Genomic DNA, 17,560 nt, shown 5'->3' with positions numbered 1-17,560 from the left:
CCTTAAGTGACAAGTCTGGAACAAGCCTTCCATATTAGTAAAGCATTGTAAAAGCCAGGCTCTGTAACACCACTATTTCATGCCATGGGATGAATCCATGACTGCCACCCACCTCCACAGCAGAGAAGTCAACACTACTGGAAATGTTTCCATTCCATTTGTGTATCATATATACCTACATTTTAATTAATTTTACTGAGCACTGCAGTTATTCTCAATGTTTATGACAAATCGTTTTGTTTTTGTTTTTACAATGCATTCTTCTGCTCTATTTTTATTCTACAGAGTAGCTCAAGCCTCACCACTCAGCCAAGACAAAACTGTATTTTATAGTTGCAGCACCCAATGAAGAACTTTCCTTGGGTTAAGCCTGGGCAACCACAAGGTAAACTTGAGACCTACCCACCCCTTTTTTCTCTCTATCCTTCTTGTACAGCTGTGACACCAACACACAGTCAAATTCCAAGTCTGGTGTTCACTGGGGTATGACTCAAGACACACATGCAAATTTTTATCTATTTAAAGTAATGTGCCAGCACTGAGCACCACAAAGGTAAGGACTGCTTTCAAACTCAAAAACAATCCCCCTCATGACTCACAGAATCAGGAAGCTTTTAAAACAAAGGAAAAGCAAGACAGAAAATGGATGCAAATACTCTTTTTTTTCCTTAGTAGCTTCGTGAGAGGACCCAATCTCAGACTGCTGAGGTAGACACGTTTAGGATGCTTTGCTCACAAAAAGCTATGTACTTGCAGTCAGATTCTGTTTCCAACCTTGATAGAATATCTCAAAAAGCAAACACCGCTTTGTGTCTCCTGGTCCCTAACAGCATCTTCCTGTCCCCTCCAAAAGTAACTTGCTCTTTGCTGCAGCTTGATCCCTCTGTAAGAGCTACACTTTTCCTGTTGCATCCTGCAAGTGCACTGTCAACTGTAATTCACAAACTGCACATTTCCTCACCACGAATGCTCAAGGGGAAAAAGCAACATCTCTTTCCCCTTCAGTCCTAGCTGCTCGCAAGCTTAGCTCTCTGATACTCCCGCTGCTCTCAGTTGAAAAGAAACCACCCTCAGTGGAGAGTTGCAATACTACAGCGTATCCAGCCCCTTCTTTTACTAGGGTTTCCAAAACCAACAAGAGAAGCAAAAATAAATAAACAAATAAAGCACTTAGATGGCTGTTTTCTATGGCTGAAGTTACCAATTAAAATGGGTTTGGTTTGAAAGGCCGCTAACTTTAAAGTTATTTCCTTTTCACTTTCAAGAAGCTTTCCTTTCCTTTGAAGAAACTGCTTGCGCATCCCCAAGATAAATTAAACTAATTCACTCCACAGAAATCATTTGGCTATCAGTGAAATTGCCTTCATGGCATCTTGGCAGTGAGTGCAGGGCAGAAGAAATCCAGCTTCTTCTGGAGTTGGGAAAAGACATTTGCGAGCATGTATAAACCAAAATCAATGTACTCTTCAAAGGCAAAGAAAAAATCAGTTTACCACATCTGACATACTGCCTGTGAGTGAGAGACATGATACGATCAATAGTCTTACTTCACTCAGCAAGATGAAAACTTCCACTGGGCGCATGTTCAACTTCATGCATCTGGATGTGACAGGGATGGTTATGATAAATTTAAATTAAAAAGGCCCAATACGATTAGCACAATAAAACAAAACTGATCAGATGTAGCTCAAAACCCAAAGAAAATGTAGGTGGAATAAACTCTCAGATACAAGCTGAACTTCCAGTAGATTCCTTGGAGTGCAGAGCTCGATGTCAGGGCTGTCATTTAGGCCAAAAATAGCATATTTCCACAAATATTCACTTAAAGAAACTCACAGACATTTTCACCTTGTCTGAGGATTTTCTCATCAAGACCAGAGTGAACAGTGCATCTTAGGACATTTCCTGCCTAACTGGGGCTATAAGAAGCCAACTTGCTGTTCCATCCACTTCCATTCTGTTCATCAACATTTGAAACCATCAGTGTTTTTTTTTTATCCTGAGGTCTCAGAACTATTCATTCTGTTGGGCATCAAGACCGAACAGATGGGGACAGATCCCAGACATATGCCAGTAGTATCACCCCTCATGAACTTCCGGTAGTTCCCCCAAAAAGTCATTTTCTTCTCACTGAAGCAGCAGAAAAGTTCAACCATTTTGAAAGCTAACTTGTGTTTCTCTGATTGCACAGATTGCTCCAGTTTGGGCTTTTGCATGATCCATTCAGACTATGTCTTCACAGAATTTCTCCTGTCATTGCCAGAAAGATAACAATAACTTACTAACAATATCTAGTTTAGCTGAAGTACTTTGAGGATACTAAGGAGCTGTAAGGAATTTGTATTCACTCTGCAGGTGCACGAAGACTCTGAAGTTTGGAGTTGGTTAGAAGATTCAGTAGATAACCCAAGACTTTCAAAAACACCCCACAATGATGAAAGTATAGCGGTATAGTATGCTTTCCACATCTCTAACCATAAAACAGGGCTGTTGACACAACTGCAATAATCCATCTGCGTGCAATAACCCATAGAAGATACAGGGAGTTACTCACCACAGGGGCCCGGTTGATGCTGCGCAGATAATACAGAAGACCTTTGGTGTGGTAAATTGTTGGATGGAGCTGAGAACTGGGAGTCAGCCACTGCCTGTTCAGATCATCTCCACTCAAGGAACAACGGTGGCTGAAATCACAAAGCAACACATCACAAACAAAAGTTGATTCCAAAGAGTTCCTGATTCTGGCAAGACCTGGCACAAAGATGGGGAATGCCAATTAAAACACAGATCAAAGACTTTTAACACTGGGTTGGAATGAATCAACAGTCGGTACATTTCAGAGGTGCGTACCACCATGCAGATTTTATCATCCCCTTTCCTTCCAGAATTCAGACAGTTACAGCCCTGAAAATAAATGCAGATTTTCCTTTACTTAAGTACATACACAATCAGGACCACTTACAAACAAAATTACCTTCGGAAACGCTCTAAATTCTGCGCTATCTACAAAACTCACCCAGCTTACGTGCACAGCAAAGGCTTCTCAAAACCTCCACAGCAAATAAGTACATCCAACTCCTACTCATTCTAATTGAAGACAGGTGCTTGAATCTCTTCGACCAGCCTGAAATATGTATGCACTTAAATGAGATGAGCTGGATATCTCATTTAAGCTCCTCCGCTCATGAGAAATGTAGCTATCTGAAGCACATCAAGAAGATCTTGATGCATGCTACATCATTATGTGGAACAATTACCTAGATTCACTGCAAAGACTGGATAAAAAGCTAAATAAGGATCCTAGATTTGCACTGAGAAAGTGTTTTCATTCGTTGGATTGAAAATATTCTGCTCCTGACTCAGTGATCAGTGAAAAAATCTGCAGGATATTTGATTGTAAGGAGCAGCACATCATTGTACAATTTTGCAGAATCTGACTAATTTCCCTCATTAGTGATTGTGTGCACTGCAGAGCCTAATTATTGTAAGTACTGGACAAATTTCTAGCTACAGAGTTACATCCAGCTTTGCTGTTCCAGCCTCCTAGTCACAGAATAAGTACAGATGTATTCCTGGGGACACAATCTGGCGGTCTGAAGATAGAATCTCGCATTGCAACTGGGGTGCATTGCATCCAGCGTTATCAGTGAGCCTTGCAAATAATGCTTGCAGAAAAAAGGTCTTAAGGCTGGAATACTTCAAAAAATACTAGATACAATGGAGAACTGGTTAAGAAAGGAAAACAAAGAAACAATAAAATCCACTAAAAATGTCATACGTTTCTAATGGAGAAAAACAAGGTCTCTGATGCCATCTTGGGGTTTCTGGCAACATCACAAGACTCATTCTGACTTTACTCTAGTTTCAGTGTTACCTGAATTCCCTTTTTTCCTCATAACCCACAGCTGCTACATTGCTCATTCTGAAAGCTGAAAAATATTGCCAGTAACAAAAGCATGAGAAGTCACTGAATGCTTCTACCAAATATTCTATGTAAAAACATGACCGTTTCTGTTATGTTTCTTAATAGCCCTTCAGGCAAAGTTACCTGCAGGCTCACCTTTCCTGACCTGCAAGAGAACAGATGCTCAGCTGAGATTTACAAGTGTATTTCTGCCAAGAACTTGTGTGCATACACAGTTTCCTTCCAGCAGGCGTAACTCCATTCTAAAAGTCACTAAACAAAAAGCCAGTTTGTAAATATATATATAAATTATTTTTCTTTCTGAACACAAGAAGAAATTAGATGTTCTCTTAGAAAAGGAGGCAAGAAAAACTAATCGATCCTGTTGCATTGCAGTGTTTCTCATTGCAGCATTAGATTCTGCTATGGACTGTGGTCTGGAATGTAGGGCTGGTTCACAAGCACATCTTGTACACAGCATGCTGACATGTTCATAGGTCACAGTACCCTCACTCTTCAGTCTTTACTCTGCCCATGTTGCAATTTACCAATTCCATCATTCTGATACAAAAGGAGGTTCTTCCTAGAGGAGACTCTATGACAGTTCAATTGCCCCATGACATTCACAGGCTAATTTATAATGGAAGGAAGGTAAAATCTCACCAAGAAGGCAAGAACTGGGAGGCAGAGTTCAGTTTTGTCCTCCAGTGATTAGTATCTTCGCTCATTCGAATGACCTTTAGATATTAGCCCTCTGCCTGGCAGCCTGTAGCCATAGCTCTGAAGGAGATGCAGAACTTTAATTAAATTATGAGACACTGATTTTTCCAACCTCGCTCACTCCCTCTGACCATACTGTTATAGGCTGTTTATTTTTGGAGATCCCCACCAGCTCTGTTCCCTTGCTCCTTTCCTCCTTCTCTTCCTCTCCTAATAGCGATGACATTCGCAGATAATGGTTTTGTCCGTTATGCTCTGCATCCAAGGGTGAAGGTAAAATATTAAGCTGATCTCAAGTGCTGATAGCAAATAAAGAGACTGGAAAGCTGAGACTGGCTTTCTACATTTGGCAAGATTTAATGAAATTCACTTCTCAAACCAAAGGCATTTCTCACAACGTAGTTCCAAGCTACTGTATTTGCTTTAAGTGCTTTATGTCTTCTCTCCTTTGCAGCATTAGTGAGACTACGTGACAGCCTGGATGGGACTCCCAGCAGCTCAAACCAAGTGATGAAAATGTTTGCCACAAGGAATTCCAATAGAGTAAAGGAAACCTCACCTCTACCTCTAAACAGATTACCTGTAATTAAATTGTATTTCTCTTGCTCACAAGTCTGATGCTTTGGATTGAACTTCTGTTATAGCTCTACCTCCTTTTCTACCTTTAAACAGTTCTTTGACGGGGGTCAGCATGTGGGACAGCTGTTAGCTGCCTCCTGGGGTACTGCTTGACTACCAGAGCACAGAAAAAAGGAAACTATTTGCTCCTTTGTTCTACATAAGAACTGAAGTGGCTCCATTAAACGTTCGGCCACAACCTTTGAGATACACGATCCATTAGTGCTACTGTAGAAAGGATCAGTTCCACAATTTGAAGTAGTTTGTGCAAATATCACACATCTCTCCCACCAATCAAGACCAAACACTTTTGACCTTCTCCTCCAAGCAGACTCTGGGGCTGTAACGTTTCTGTAAGTAGTTCTAGAATAACTCAGGAAAAGCCACAGAGCTGGTAGAAGATGGGACCCTCAAAGCATAACTAAGGTGTTCTAAAAACGTACGTAGCCAGAAAACACTGCCACAGTGATCCACAGCAAAGCACCCAGCACTCACAACTGTCTGAGGAAAGAAACGCTTGGGTTGTCTGCCTTTCAGATATACTAGTGCCATGCAGCCCTGGAAAATGAACAGAAAGTAGTCAAGCCCACACCCTGAAGCAAAGATTTGATGGAACACGCTCAGCTCTCCTGTGACTGGCTGTGAGCAAAGAAAACTCAACCACAGGTGAATTTGTTGATGACTGTTGGTTTCAAATATCAGTACACATCATCAGTAATACTCCTGCACCTCTGCAAGCCGCACCTCTAAAGATGTATAAAGGCAGGTAGTCATTCTGAACTGCAAATGGGAGAACTACTCTAAAAAAGCCAGATCCTTAAAATCTCAAATTGATACACCACAGTCATAAAGATGAGGTTGAGTTTTCTCTTCTGAATACACAGGCAGTAAATGCACTTCTAAGAGAAGCATTAGACCTTGCTCTGAAGGCAGGGACACCTCACAGAGAGTTAATGAGAAAGAGGTTAAGTTGCTAAAGCACGGACCTATTCAGTTAAAAACAGAATGATATTTTAAGTCTGTTTGCAATTTTAAGACCTTGCTTTTAATCTTGTACCTCGAAGTCTGACATCAAGTTTTAATGAAGATTCATCCTCTTTTTTTCTCTCACCCTTAGGTCTGCTTGGTTTAAGAGCAAAGCAAAAGATCCCTGAGCGCCTCAGCTTCCAACTGTACTGAATTCTGAAATGTCTTTGGACTGGGAGACATGAACTAGTCCTAACCCACGGCTGATATTGTCAACAGAACCCTTCAGTTGGCTGCTGTAAGACTGGTTCGATGCCCTGCATGGAAAGAAAAATGAGAGGGGAAAAAGAGAGAAGGGAACACATGGGGAGGAGAGGGGAAAAAAGAAAACAAACACCAAAAAACAAAACAAACCAAAACAAAAAAAAAACACTAAAACAAAAGGGAAAAGGAAATATGAAATAAAGACATGGGGGGGATAAATGTAATGCACAAGATATTAGACCAGGAAGAAAGCGAGAAGTGGAAAGAGAGGAAAGTCACTTTTTAAAGAAAAGATGTTGCTGTGCTTGGAAGATAAAATGATTCAAAATCTCCTGTCCATTACAGATAAATGGAAAGACAGGGCCCATCATATCAAATGAATGATGTCAGGACTGATAATAACAGCACCTGGGGCACAGTGAACTATGAAATCTAAAGGGATGCATTGTGTTTGATATGTAGAGAGCAACATCACCATTCACTGTGCATCTTAAAAGCAGACAGCAGTACCAGCACAGGATAAGAATATCTATAAAGGAAAGTAGGCACAAGTAAACATCAGGATGCCGTTGAACAGCGTGTGGCAGCCTCAGACAGACACAGCATGCTGGACTTATAAATAACTACTGCTTACCCAGGATGGAAGCAAGAGGAATATTTGCATTAAGGTGTTTTGGTCTTGCAATTAAGAAAGCTCAGATCAACCTGAGATGTGAGTACATGTGGAGAGGGCAGGTGGAATCGTGAATTTTCTTGATTGTTAACCTTTTCAGAGAACAAGGCAGTGATGTTGGAAAGCAGCAGAACCAGTAAAGCCCTCCCTCATAATTAAAAGGAAGATGTGACAGAAATAGAATTATTTTTTTACAGCCTGAAGTCCATGCGCTGGAACTGACTACATTCACCATACATTTATTCCATGGAGATGCTCATCCAATGCCATCTAGTCGTTGCATTACAGCATTGCCCTGCGATGTCTATGGTCATTCTAGAAACAGGAAGCCCCCACAACAACAGCAATATTGGAGGCTTTAAACTGTGTGCAATCCAATGAAACACCAGCTTATGGCAACTAACAGTCTTCCATTTTCTGAAATATCTGCCTTAATTGCATTAGAGAAATGTTGAAGTACTGAGTACTGCTTCGTAGAGCTCTTCATATAATCCATTTCATTTTATAGCAGATAAATATACAGATAAGCACTACAGGACTCTACAGCTGGAATCAAAGATGGGGAAAAAGAGGGCAAGGTGTTTTCCTACTGTGCTCTGGGCTGCATCATTAATTTCATAGTGAAACTTCTTTCCCATCATTTAAGTGAGCTGCTTAAAGTTCCCTCTGGGATACCTCACTTGGGCATCTTGGCAAGCCACGGGGTTTCACTGAAGAAATGTGATCCCTTCCCCATTTACTTCAAGAAACAAAGGGGGCAATGTTCTTTCTTTGTTCAGGGATTGAAGTTACCAGATTTTCATTTGTTCACAGTGAAATATAGGTGAATATCTGCAAGGCATATATACAGGCACCAATGACCAAAGCAGTTTCCATCCACATTACTGCAGCTAACAATTCACTACTGATCATAGCTTATCTCTTAGATGACACTCGTACTATCTGGCTGCCAACCAACTGAACAAGGCCACTGGAAAGATCCTGACCACTTTAGACCACTGCTGCTCAAAGACTTTTCCATTTCAGCACAGATTAATGAATCCATGATGCGTTGTACTTCCTCTTGAGCAAATGGTGTTCTAAAGCACCACTCCATCAGCTTCTTCTTGCCTACCCACATCAGAGCATTGATGCTAATTAGCATAACGAGCCTTCAGAGTTTCACCTTCTACATCTGACTGATTTTTTTTACAGTGGACAATTCTTCCTTCCCAAGATAAATGATTTAGTCTGTGCTTTCTCCTTTTGGTCCGTGTAACTGTGTCTCTGTCCTTGTTCTGATAGGAGAGTTCCTTTTCTCTCAGCGGACACATTTCATTAAGCCGCACTTTGTCACAAACCAGTTAGACACAGAATGAGATCTGCATCATTCCCAGCTAACACTGTCAATGTCATAATCAAATGAGACAAGAAGTTCACATGACCTACTGAAAAGGTGAGTTAACAGCCTTATCACAGCTAAACTACCTCCTCAGTTCCACATGAAAGGACGCTCATCAGATTTCTACTATTTTAGCTGCAACAACAGTAACTATCAAATATGAGAACAAATTCACCTGCAGTTGGTGACACTTTGCACTGTCATTTATGAGGAAAATGCAAGTTATGATGATCTGTACTGTTTTGTGGAGGAGTAAATAAGGATTCAGGAAGCACCTAAAAACTGAAAGTTTCTTGACACCTACCATGAGATTGAGTCATCTTTAGACCCTTTTTGCAACAACTTCAAATACTTTCTCACTGGTAAGAAAGCCCAAAACAGAATTTTTAGTCACTAGTTCTGACTGGAAAAAGTAATTTTCAACTCAAGATTTTTCTTTTAACAAGTACCTGCTTCCTGCTGGAAATCATAGCTTTTCCTCAGCTCATTCTCTTCAAAACTTGGAGTTTTCCATCAAAACTTCAAATTGGCCAGTTCAGAATGTTAAACTGTTTAAGAGATGCCCTCAGCATATGGCAGAATATGTGCACTTAAGGATTCTAAGGTACTCATTCTTCTCTGCCAAAGCGCCTCTTTGTCTGGGCCACGTGTCCTACAACACAACTTAAAGCGCTGACAACACTAATTCAGTAAGATGCACAAATTAAGATGCAGCAGGGGAGGCAGGTGAAGCCAGGACAACGGGACAGCCAAGCAACTCCCAAATGGCACTGCAATGACATTTCCAAATGGAAATGATGTTTTTAAATGGGAAGATTTGGCTCCAATTTTGACTATTACTCATTGAAAAGCTTAAGTTTACCATGGGGAGAAAACAGTTCTTTAAGACAGCCTCATCCTCCTACAAACTCTTTCAGCAGATCCTAATTTTGCAGGCACAAATATTGAAAAGTGAAGACACTCATGCAACAAGGTAGCAAATCAGTGAAAAATTAAGACCAGAACCAGAGGTTTCAAGACAAAAGACTGAATAACTAACATTTTACTTTTGAAGTAATGTCCTTCAGCCTGCTTCTAAGTCTTGCATTGTTCACTTTCTTAATTTAAATATGGTTTACATTCATATACCTGAAGAAAGGTTCTTAACTGACTTAAGCTAATTGCTCACATATGGATTGCATTAATTGAGTTGATTTAAATATCGGGTAGTTATATCAGTGCAATCTCCATATACAAATGAACACTAAGAAATACATTTTCCAGATGACTGTTCTAAAATTTAAACCCAACTAAGTGACACATAAGAGCAAAGTGTGGCATCATAGATCAATAATAAGAACTACAAGCAGAGCCTTGCGTAGAGGCCAAGAATAAAAAATAAATAGAATGTGCAGAGATACCTTCAGATCTGTTCAATTTTCCTAGGATCCTTATGCAGCCCCATAGTCCAGTAGGTAGCACTCATTCCTACAGGCAAGAGCGAACTGAAGATGTTAATTAGAATGGGAGGAAAAGACCTCAGAACAGATGCTACGAATCAGAAATATTCTGCTAATAAGTTATAGAATAATTGGAGTAATCCAAAAACATTGTCAGTGAGTGCTGAAGAACCGTTGCACTTTTGTTTTAGTAATGAGAGTAATGAAACAAACACTGCACAAGGACTGTGGTCCAAGATATTATGATACAGTTCCCTTCTGGACCATCACTAACATCATCCTGGTCTAATCATGTTCAGCATCATCTAAAAGGTTTTGTCCAGCTTGTAACATCCCGCTTCCTGCTAGTCATTGATCAGGACATTGTGCGCCTACCTCAGAAGACAAACCAATTTTGGAAACCTAGAGTCCCTTTTCAGTTTGGGGCCTGCAAAGATCTGTGTATCAGACTTGTTTCAGCAAACTGACAGCAGCACGAGCAGAGATCTCAGTACATGAGACTGTGATGTGATTTATGCTGGAACTGACTGCGGGTTGACATATATGAAGACATACTATACTTCCTCCGTCAGTAAGTTAGAGTACTGACAAAGCACCATTACCAGAAATATGCTGAGCGGTAGCTTATGAAATAACACAAACCCAAGAACACAGTTTGTCAACCACCCTCTCCATGGCAGGCACAGTTAAAGAAAGTAACACTAGACTTTGCTAATCACTCACATTGGAGGAGCTTTCCCTTCTTTCTTCCTACTTTTCTCCCTTTCTTTTTACAGTCACGCCTTAAAACCAATATGATTGTGATCATATTGCTACTGATGCCTACAGCTCCACTGGAAATGCCCGCTATAACAGGATATATACACTGTTGTGTGACGATGCCTACTAACTTCACAGGCTACTTGCATGACAAATACAATCTCCCCGCAATGAAGTAATAATTCCTCACAGGTTACTCAGCAATCATATACATGAATGCAAGCTTTTCCCCTTTCTGAACACAGAATTTCCAGCTCTGCCTGCCTAGTCCACTGAACAGTCACGAATTCCTATGAAACAATTTGATTTCTTTGCAATAAGTGTTCCTTTCTGTAGAGATAAGCAATAGTTACAGATCAGGTCTGTTTGCAATACAGTTTCCATGTCAAAATAGGAAAAAAAGCCAGAGCAAAACACTGAAAAAACAACAAAAGACTTATTTTCAAGTTATGCATTCCACCTGACTCTGAAGGGAAATGCATGTCTTCTATTGAACTAGACACGCATTCCATGCATCCTCAGAGATCAGGCAACCGCTGCTCTACCATCACTAGAAAAGCATCTGAGGGACTGATCTGTCACTGAGCAGAGTGAGCAGGCACAGATAAGTAAATCAGTTTGGGGTTATATCTGCAGATGCACTAAGTTGTTTTATTTACTTTCCCCCTATGCTTATGCACTACATGACTTCAAAGCTCAACTGAATGCTAATTCTGATACGAAAAGATGCACTAAAACAAATTGCACTTACGTAACTGCTCATCCAAGCACAGTGTCTCTGGGCACTGCACAATAGTAAAGTTAAACGAAGCATTCAATACCCACTTATTAAAATAAAGTATTCACTGGAGAAACCTGATGGGCTTGTAAATGTCTGCAAAACATTCAGGAAAAAAAAAAAATAAAATTAAAATATCCATATAAAATGCAGTAACTGATAAAATCGCTATAAAACAAAACAAAACAGACCCAATTCTCCAGGGAAACTCACCTAATGGTGAGATTGGGCCAAGTGTTTAAGAGATGCCACGCAAGTGGTAAGTAAAGCTGGCACAGAAAAGTGAGGGCGCATAGAGAAAAATGAAGACTCCTAAGAAAAAGGATTTGAATTTGAGGGGAGATCTGCCTTAGAAACCAGGGCAAACACATTAAGTGCAGCAGTTTTGCTGGAAGATTCTAGTGGAAAAAAACAAAAGTCAAAGAAAAACTAGGACAGTAGATAGGAACAAATGTAAGCGGTTCTTATATACTTATGTGAGCAGAAATCTAAGCTGTTTTTTTTTTTTCCATAGCAATTGGCAAATTTTAATTGGGGGCTCGTACGATCAAAAAAAAATCCCTCTTGAAACAGATTTGTAAAGTGAAGTTACTTGAATTCTGAAATAAATGACCTGATTTTTCAAAATATGGAGCTACTCATCACTGCCTATTGAAGTTCAATAGAATTGCAAGCACTCAGCATCTTCCAAAGTCAGGAAATTCTTAACTAGCTTCCTAAAACATATTGGATCAGGGCAACTAATTTATGGTCCTTACTATTCGTTTTTATCTCTGTTCTTCAATTGAATCAGGAAGCTTTACGTATCAGAATATATCAGCAATATTCTAGAATGGAGGACACAGAACTTTTCCAAGTATTTTGGTGAGTTTCTGCATAGCTCTTCCTTCCCTTCCCTTGTTTTTAATGTATTGAAGTAGAGGAAAAATCTCTTGAAGGGTAATGAATTAAGGATATTTGGGCATCAATGGGTTTGAAGACACTTATGAAGAAAATCAATGATCGGCATCCAATTCTGGTAATAAAGCACTTAAAAAACTTTCAGATTAGAAGCACTGTCCTGCGTCAGTGAGACAAAACCTCAGGTTCTGATCAAAAGCTGAAATAACTCACGACATAGCAAAGGGCAGCACAGTAAGCTCTCTCATTTAGACATGGAGAAAAGGGTACAAGATAAGAACACTAATAGGACCACTGGATCATTATAGCTCTTCTACTTCAAAGGTCCATGTTTAAAAGCTGATACAGTGCCACTAAACAGCATGTGTCTGCTGGCTGCTCTACATGCTCAGTCACTAAACAAGGAGTAGGACCATACTGTCTACCTTTACTTAAGTTAACGACCGAGCACTACAGTTTTCTTCTCTCTAATACGAGAAACAGTTTTCATCACCTCATGGGTAAAGCAGGGTTTGCCCATGATTCTATGTTTTAATTCTTGATGGACCTTCCAGACCTAACAGGTGAATAACAGTACTGATTTATTGCTAAGTGCATCATACAGGGCAATACTACTTATGCCACGAAGGAGAAATTGTGCTAAGCACCAACTTTAAACCAAAAGAGCTTCAAAACTGCCTTCTAAAGACCAATATTTCATCACTGCAAAGAAACAACCTTAGACGCAACTTCCAACCATATTTTTCAGTGGAGGGCATCCATAGCATTTCTATCCACAGAATGACATGGAAGGGAAGTACAGGGGAATAAAATTCTCTGTTTGAAGATGGATTTGAAACAGAAACACGCCATGTGCTTAGAATCATAAATAGAGGCAGGAAGGCTAACGAGGCTCTGGAATATTTCTGATGTTATCTGATAGTGTTTTTCTTTTCTGAATTTCTCCAGGACTCCTTGTACTTTGAGCTATCCCGCCCCTCTCAGACCCAGGAGAGATTAAAGACTCAGCTGCATAACATTTAATCAATACCGATAAGCTCATAGAAATATCCTCTACAAAAATCAATGTGCAAATTCAAGTAGGCCATTCTGATCAACTGGAATAAATGTTGCAAATTATTTTGACCGTGGCTGTAAAAACACTGAGGAATAAACACCAACAAAGGAAAGACCTTAAGATCTAAGTTATCTTTCTCCTATATTGTCATGGTTTAATAATTTTGTATTTTTTTGCTATCAGTATTCCACATCATAACATCATATAAAGCATGAATAATTTTACTGAATCTGCAACTTACAGAAGAAGACTACATCTCCCAGGGAACAACACGATAGGTCACGGGACCTGGACTCTATATTAACTCTGTCGCAGAACAGACAGACGTTTTTCGAGTTCTGGCGTTCAGGGGAGTGTGTGGGAGCCTTCAGCCGTTCGCCTAGATTCACAGTAGGCCTCTCGGTTACGGGACTCATTCTCTCTCCTATTTTGCTTGATTCGTTAGCTCAATTTTCAATTATATTGTATTATATTGTGTTATCCTGTATTTCGATATAGTATTTAGTAAATAAGTGTGCCTCCTTAGATCGTTGCCGCTGTTTTCTTTTCCTAATTAACTTTTTCCTTTCGGCCTAGGGCCCCTCCGGGGCCTGCGGCCCCTGTCACGGACACAGGTGGATTTTAGTTCAAACCGTGACAGATTTTGGTGGAGAATGCGGGCAATTTGAGTTGCTGTTTTTCTGTGTTTTCTTCTGTTGCTCTTTTAGCTTTTAACAGAGCTACGAGTTTTTTTCCCTGTTAAGGAGCTATCTCGTGTTTGCGGTTCTGCACCTGCGAGCTTGACCTTGAAAGTCCAGGCGGACTGCCAATACTCCGGTATATTTTATAAACACTGCTGAGCTTTGTTTTCTTTTACTTTTTTCTCTCTATTGGAGGAAAAAAAAAATGTTTTCTCTACTAAATTTGTTTTACCAGGGACTGTGTGCCATTGGTTCCTTTTTTGAGACGCTCCGAACATATTGGGCCATGTTTAAGCTAGCCACTTTTTCTTATGGAGCTATACAATTGTATAATGGATTGAAAGCATGGTTAGCAATGCTCACTTCGTATCTGCATACAGCTCCAGAGGGAGCAACTAATGCAACTAATTATACAGAAATGGTGATTTTTAAGCGTGCTCCTCTTTCTTTCTATGAATCCTTTATGCAGTTTTTGAATGATCAGTGGGCCACACTCTTAATCTCCCTGATCTTACTGTTGATTATTGTAATAATCTCACTCAGTATCTGGATTTATAACATCCGGAGGAAGTCTTCCCTAGAACCAGAGAATACTGAGTGGCAGGGAATTGAAGAGATTCTCAAAGGACAGACATCTTCAGTGTTATGGAGCTTCACTCCTGAACACTTGAAGAATCCTGAGAGTTTGATTGCATATTTGAGGCAGGAATGTTGTGGCTCAGGCAGATCTCAGGAGGCACAAATGATTTTGGGCCTAGCTAATGCTTATCGGGCCTTAGTCAATACCATTCCTGAGAGGGAAGTTTTTGAAGCTGAGAGAGAGAGTCTCAGGGCCGAGAAGGAGAGTCTTAGAGCTGAGGCAGAAAAACTTTGGACTGAGAAGGTAGAGAGAGAAAAAGCTTTTGAAGCTGAGAGAAAAGATCTCCTGTACCAACGAGACTCAATCTGGTACGAGAAAGAGAGTCTTAGAGCTGACGCAGAAAAACTTTGGGATGAGAAGGTAGAGAGAGAAAAAGTTTTTGAAGCTGAGAGAAAAGATCTCCTGTACCAACGAGACTCAATCTGGTACGAGAAAGAGAATCTTAGAGCTGACGCAGAAAAACTTTGGGATGAGAAAAGCTCCCTGCAATCCCAACTCAACACTCTCCAGTCCGAGCACAGCGCCCTCCGGTCCGAGCACGACACTCTCCAGTCCGAGCACGGCGCCCTCCAGTCCGAGCACGACACTCTCCAGTCCGAGCACGGCGCCCTCCGGTCCGAGCATGACACTCTCCAGACTGAGCGCGATGCCCTCCGGTCCGAGCACGACACTCTCCAGTCCGAGCACAGCGCCCTCCAGTCCGAGCACGACACTCTCCAGTCCGAGCACAGCGCCCTCCGGTCCGAGCACGACACTCTCCAGTCCGAGCACAGCGCCCTCCGGTCCGAGTACAACACTCTCCAGACTGAGCGCGATGCCCTCCGGACCGAGCACAATGCCCTCCAGACCGAGCACAACACTCTCCAGTCCAAGTATGACGCCGTCCAGTCTGAGTGCGGCACCCTCCAGGCCAAGCATGATGCCTTCCAATCCAACTGCGACACCCTCCAGTCCAAGCACAACACTCTTCAGTCTGTGCATAATGCCCTCCGGTCCGAGCATAACGCTCTTCAGACTGAGCACAATGCCCTCCGGACCGAGCACAACACTCTTCAGTCCGAGCATAATGCCCTCCAGTCCGAGCATAACGCTCTTCAGACCGAGCACAATGCCCTCCAGACCAAGCTCAACACTCTCCAGACTGAGCACACTGCCCTCCAGGCCGAGCATAACGTCCTCCGGTTCGGGTACAACACTCTCCAGTCCAACTACAACAGCCTCCAGACTGAGCTTGGTGCTGTCCAGTTTGAGCGGAACGCTCTCCGAGACCAGCTATGTGCCCTCCAGGGTGAGTTGAATGTATTTAACCAACTACCAGGGGCACATGTAGTCCAATTTGGCCAGCCATTGGGGGCACATGTAGTCCAATTGGACCAACCATCTGGGACACCAGATACAATGTTGGTTGCCCCTGTAAGAGGGCGAAAGACAAAACAAGTTTCAACTCAGTTAGAGAAAATGCAGAAGGAGTTAGAAGAGCGGAGGGAGTTAGGAGAGCAGGACTCAGGAGACTCAGGGGAGCAGGGGGAGTCAGAAGACCAGAAGAAGTTGGAGGAGCAGAGGATGTTAGAGGGGTATAAGAAGATGATAGAGGAGCAGAAGATGATAGAGGAGCAGAAGATGATAGAGGAGCAGAAGAAGTTAGAGGAGCAGAAGAAGTTAGGAGAGAGGAAAAAGAAGGAGGGTTACCTGGAGGAAATAACACAAGCATCAGGGTCAGGGTCAGAGTCAGAAGAGGAGACAAAAGCTACTTTTTCTTTACGAGAATTTCTCAAGTCCAAACTTGTAGATGGGGCAGCCTCATCAACACAGTTGCCACCATCAACACCTGGGACTCTTGATAGAGCAAAAGGTGAGCAAAGTATTACGACCATTATTGATCGATCTTTTAAACTGAGTGAAATTCGAGATCTAAGAAAGGATTACACACGTCAGCCAAAAGAAAATATGGTCACTTGGTTACTTCGCTGCTGGGACAATGGTGCCAACAGTGCATGGCTCGATGGCAGTGAAGCTCGCCAACTGGGTAGCATTTCCAGGGACCCACGTGTGGACAGAGGTATTGGCACATGCCAAAATCGGTCCTACACCCTCTGGAAGCGGATGTTGATAGCGGTAAGAGATAGATTCCCCTTTAAAAGGGACTTGGAGCCTGAGAGAAAGAAATGGACTGATATTGAGAAAGGTATCCAATTTTTGAGAGAAAATGCTCTAGTGGAAATGCTATACAGCCGCGAGTTCAATCGTAATGATCCAGACCAATTACATGATCCCGAAGCAGTCCGCGTTCCACGACAGATGTGGCGTGACTTTACAAAAGCAGCTCCAGAAAAGCATGCCAGTGCACTTGCATTAGTATATGGCAAAGGGGACAGGAAACCCTTTGTGAATGAACTAATTGGCAGACTTCAGGAACTTGAATTATTTATAAGCGCCACAGAAGTTAATCTGTATACTTCAGCCATTGTCAAAATTGTGGAAAGGTTAAACGAAGTGGAGGGAACACAAAATGATATTATTGACAAATTGGCTAATGTGCCTGATGTAGATGAATCCACGGTGGTACAAGATGATGGAAACCAGGATTTCCACAATCGCCTATTGAGGAAGCTAAACAACATGAGTTCCTCTCGACCTGTATCATCGAAAATCTCAACCATTAAAAAGAGACGTCCTCGTATTCAAGCAAATGACGATGATAAGTCACCTCGAATCAACAATGAGACTACACGTCTTGCCTTGTTGCTTTTCCTCTGTAGTCATGGGGAGGACATGAAGAAG

General features: G+C 41.6%; 1 protein-coding gene across 1 annotated transcript in view; it reads right to left on the bottom strand.

The window, feature by feature from the left end:
• LOC146755841 (cytosolic carboxypeptidase 4-like) overlaps positions 1–17,560 on the bottom strand; it is a 49,898-nt gene that overhangs the window by 5,324 nt on the left and 27,014 nt on the right. The window contains exon 2 of the mRNA XM_085525285.1: positions 2,555–2,684. Coding sequence (XP_085381411.1) covers positions 2,555–2,684 — 130 coding nt within the window. The remainder of the gene's footprint in view (positions 1–2,554; positions 2,685–17,560) is intronic.

The sequence above is a fragment of the Coturnix japonica genome, chromosome 30, assembly GCF_054131305.1.
Source record: "Coturnix japonica strain WE chromosome 30, WE-NBRP24, whole genome shotgun sequence".
In the NCBI taxonomy this organism is placed as follows: Eukaryota; Metazoa; Chordata; class Aves; order Galliformes; family Phasianidae; genus Coturnix; species Coturnix japonica.
The sequence above is the reverse complement of the archived record's forward strand: the minus strand, read 5'-3'. Positions and strand labels throughout refer to the sequence as shown.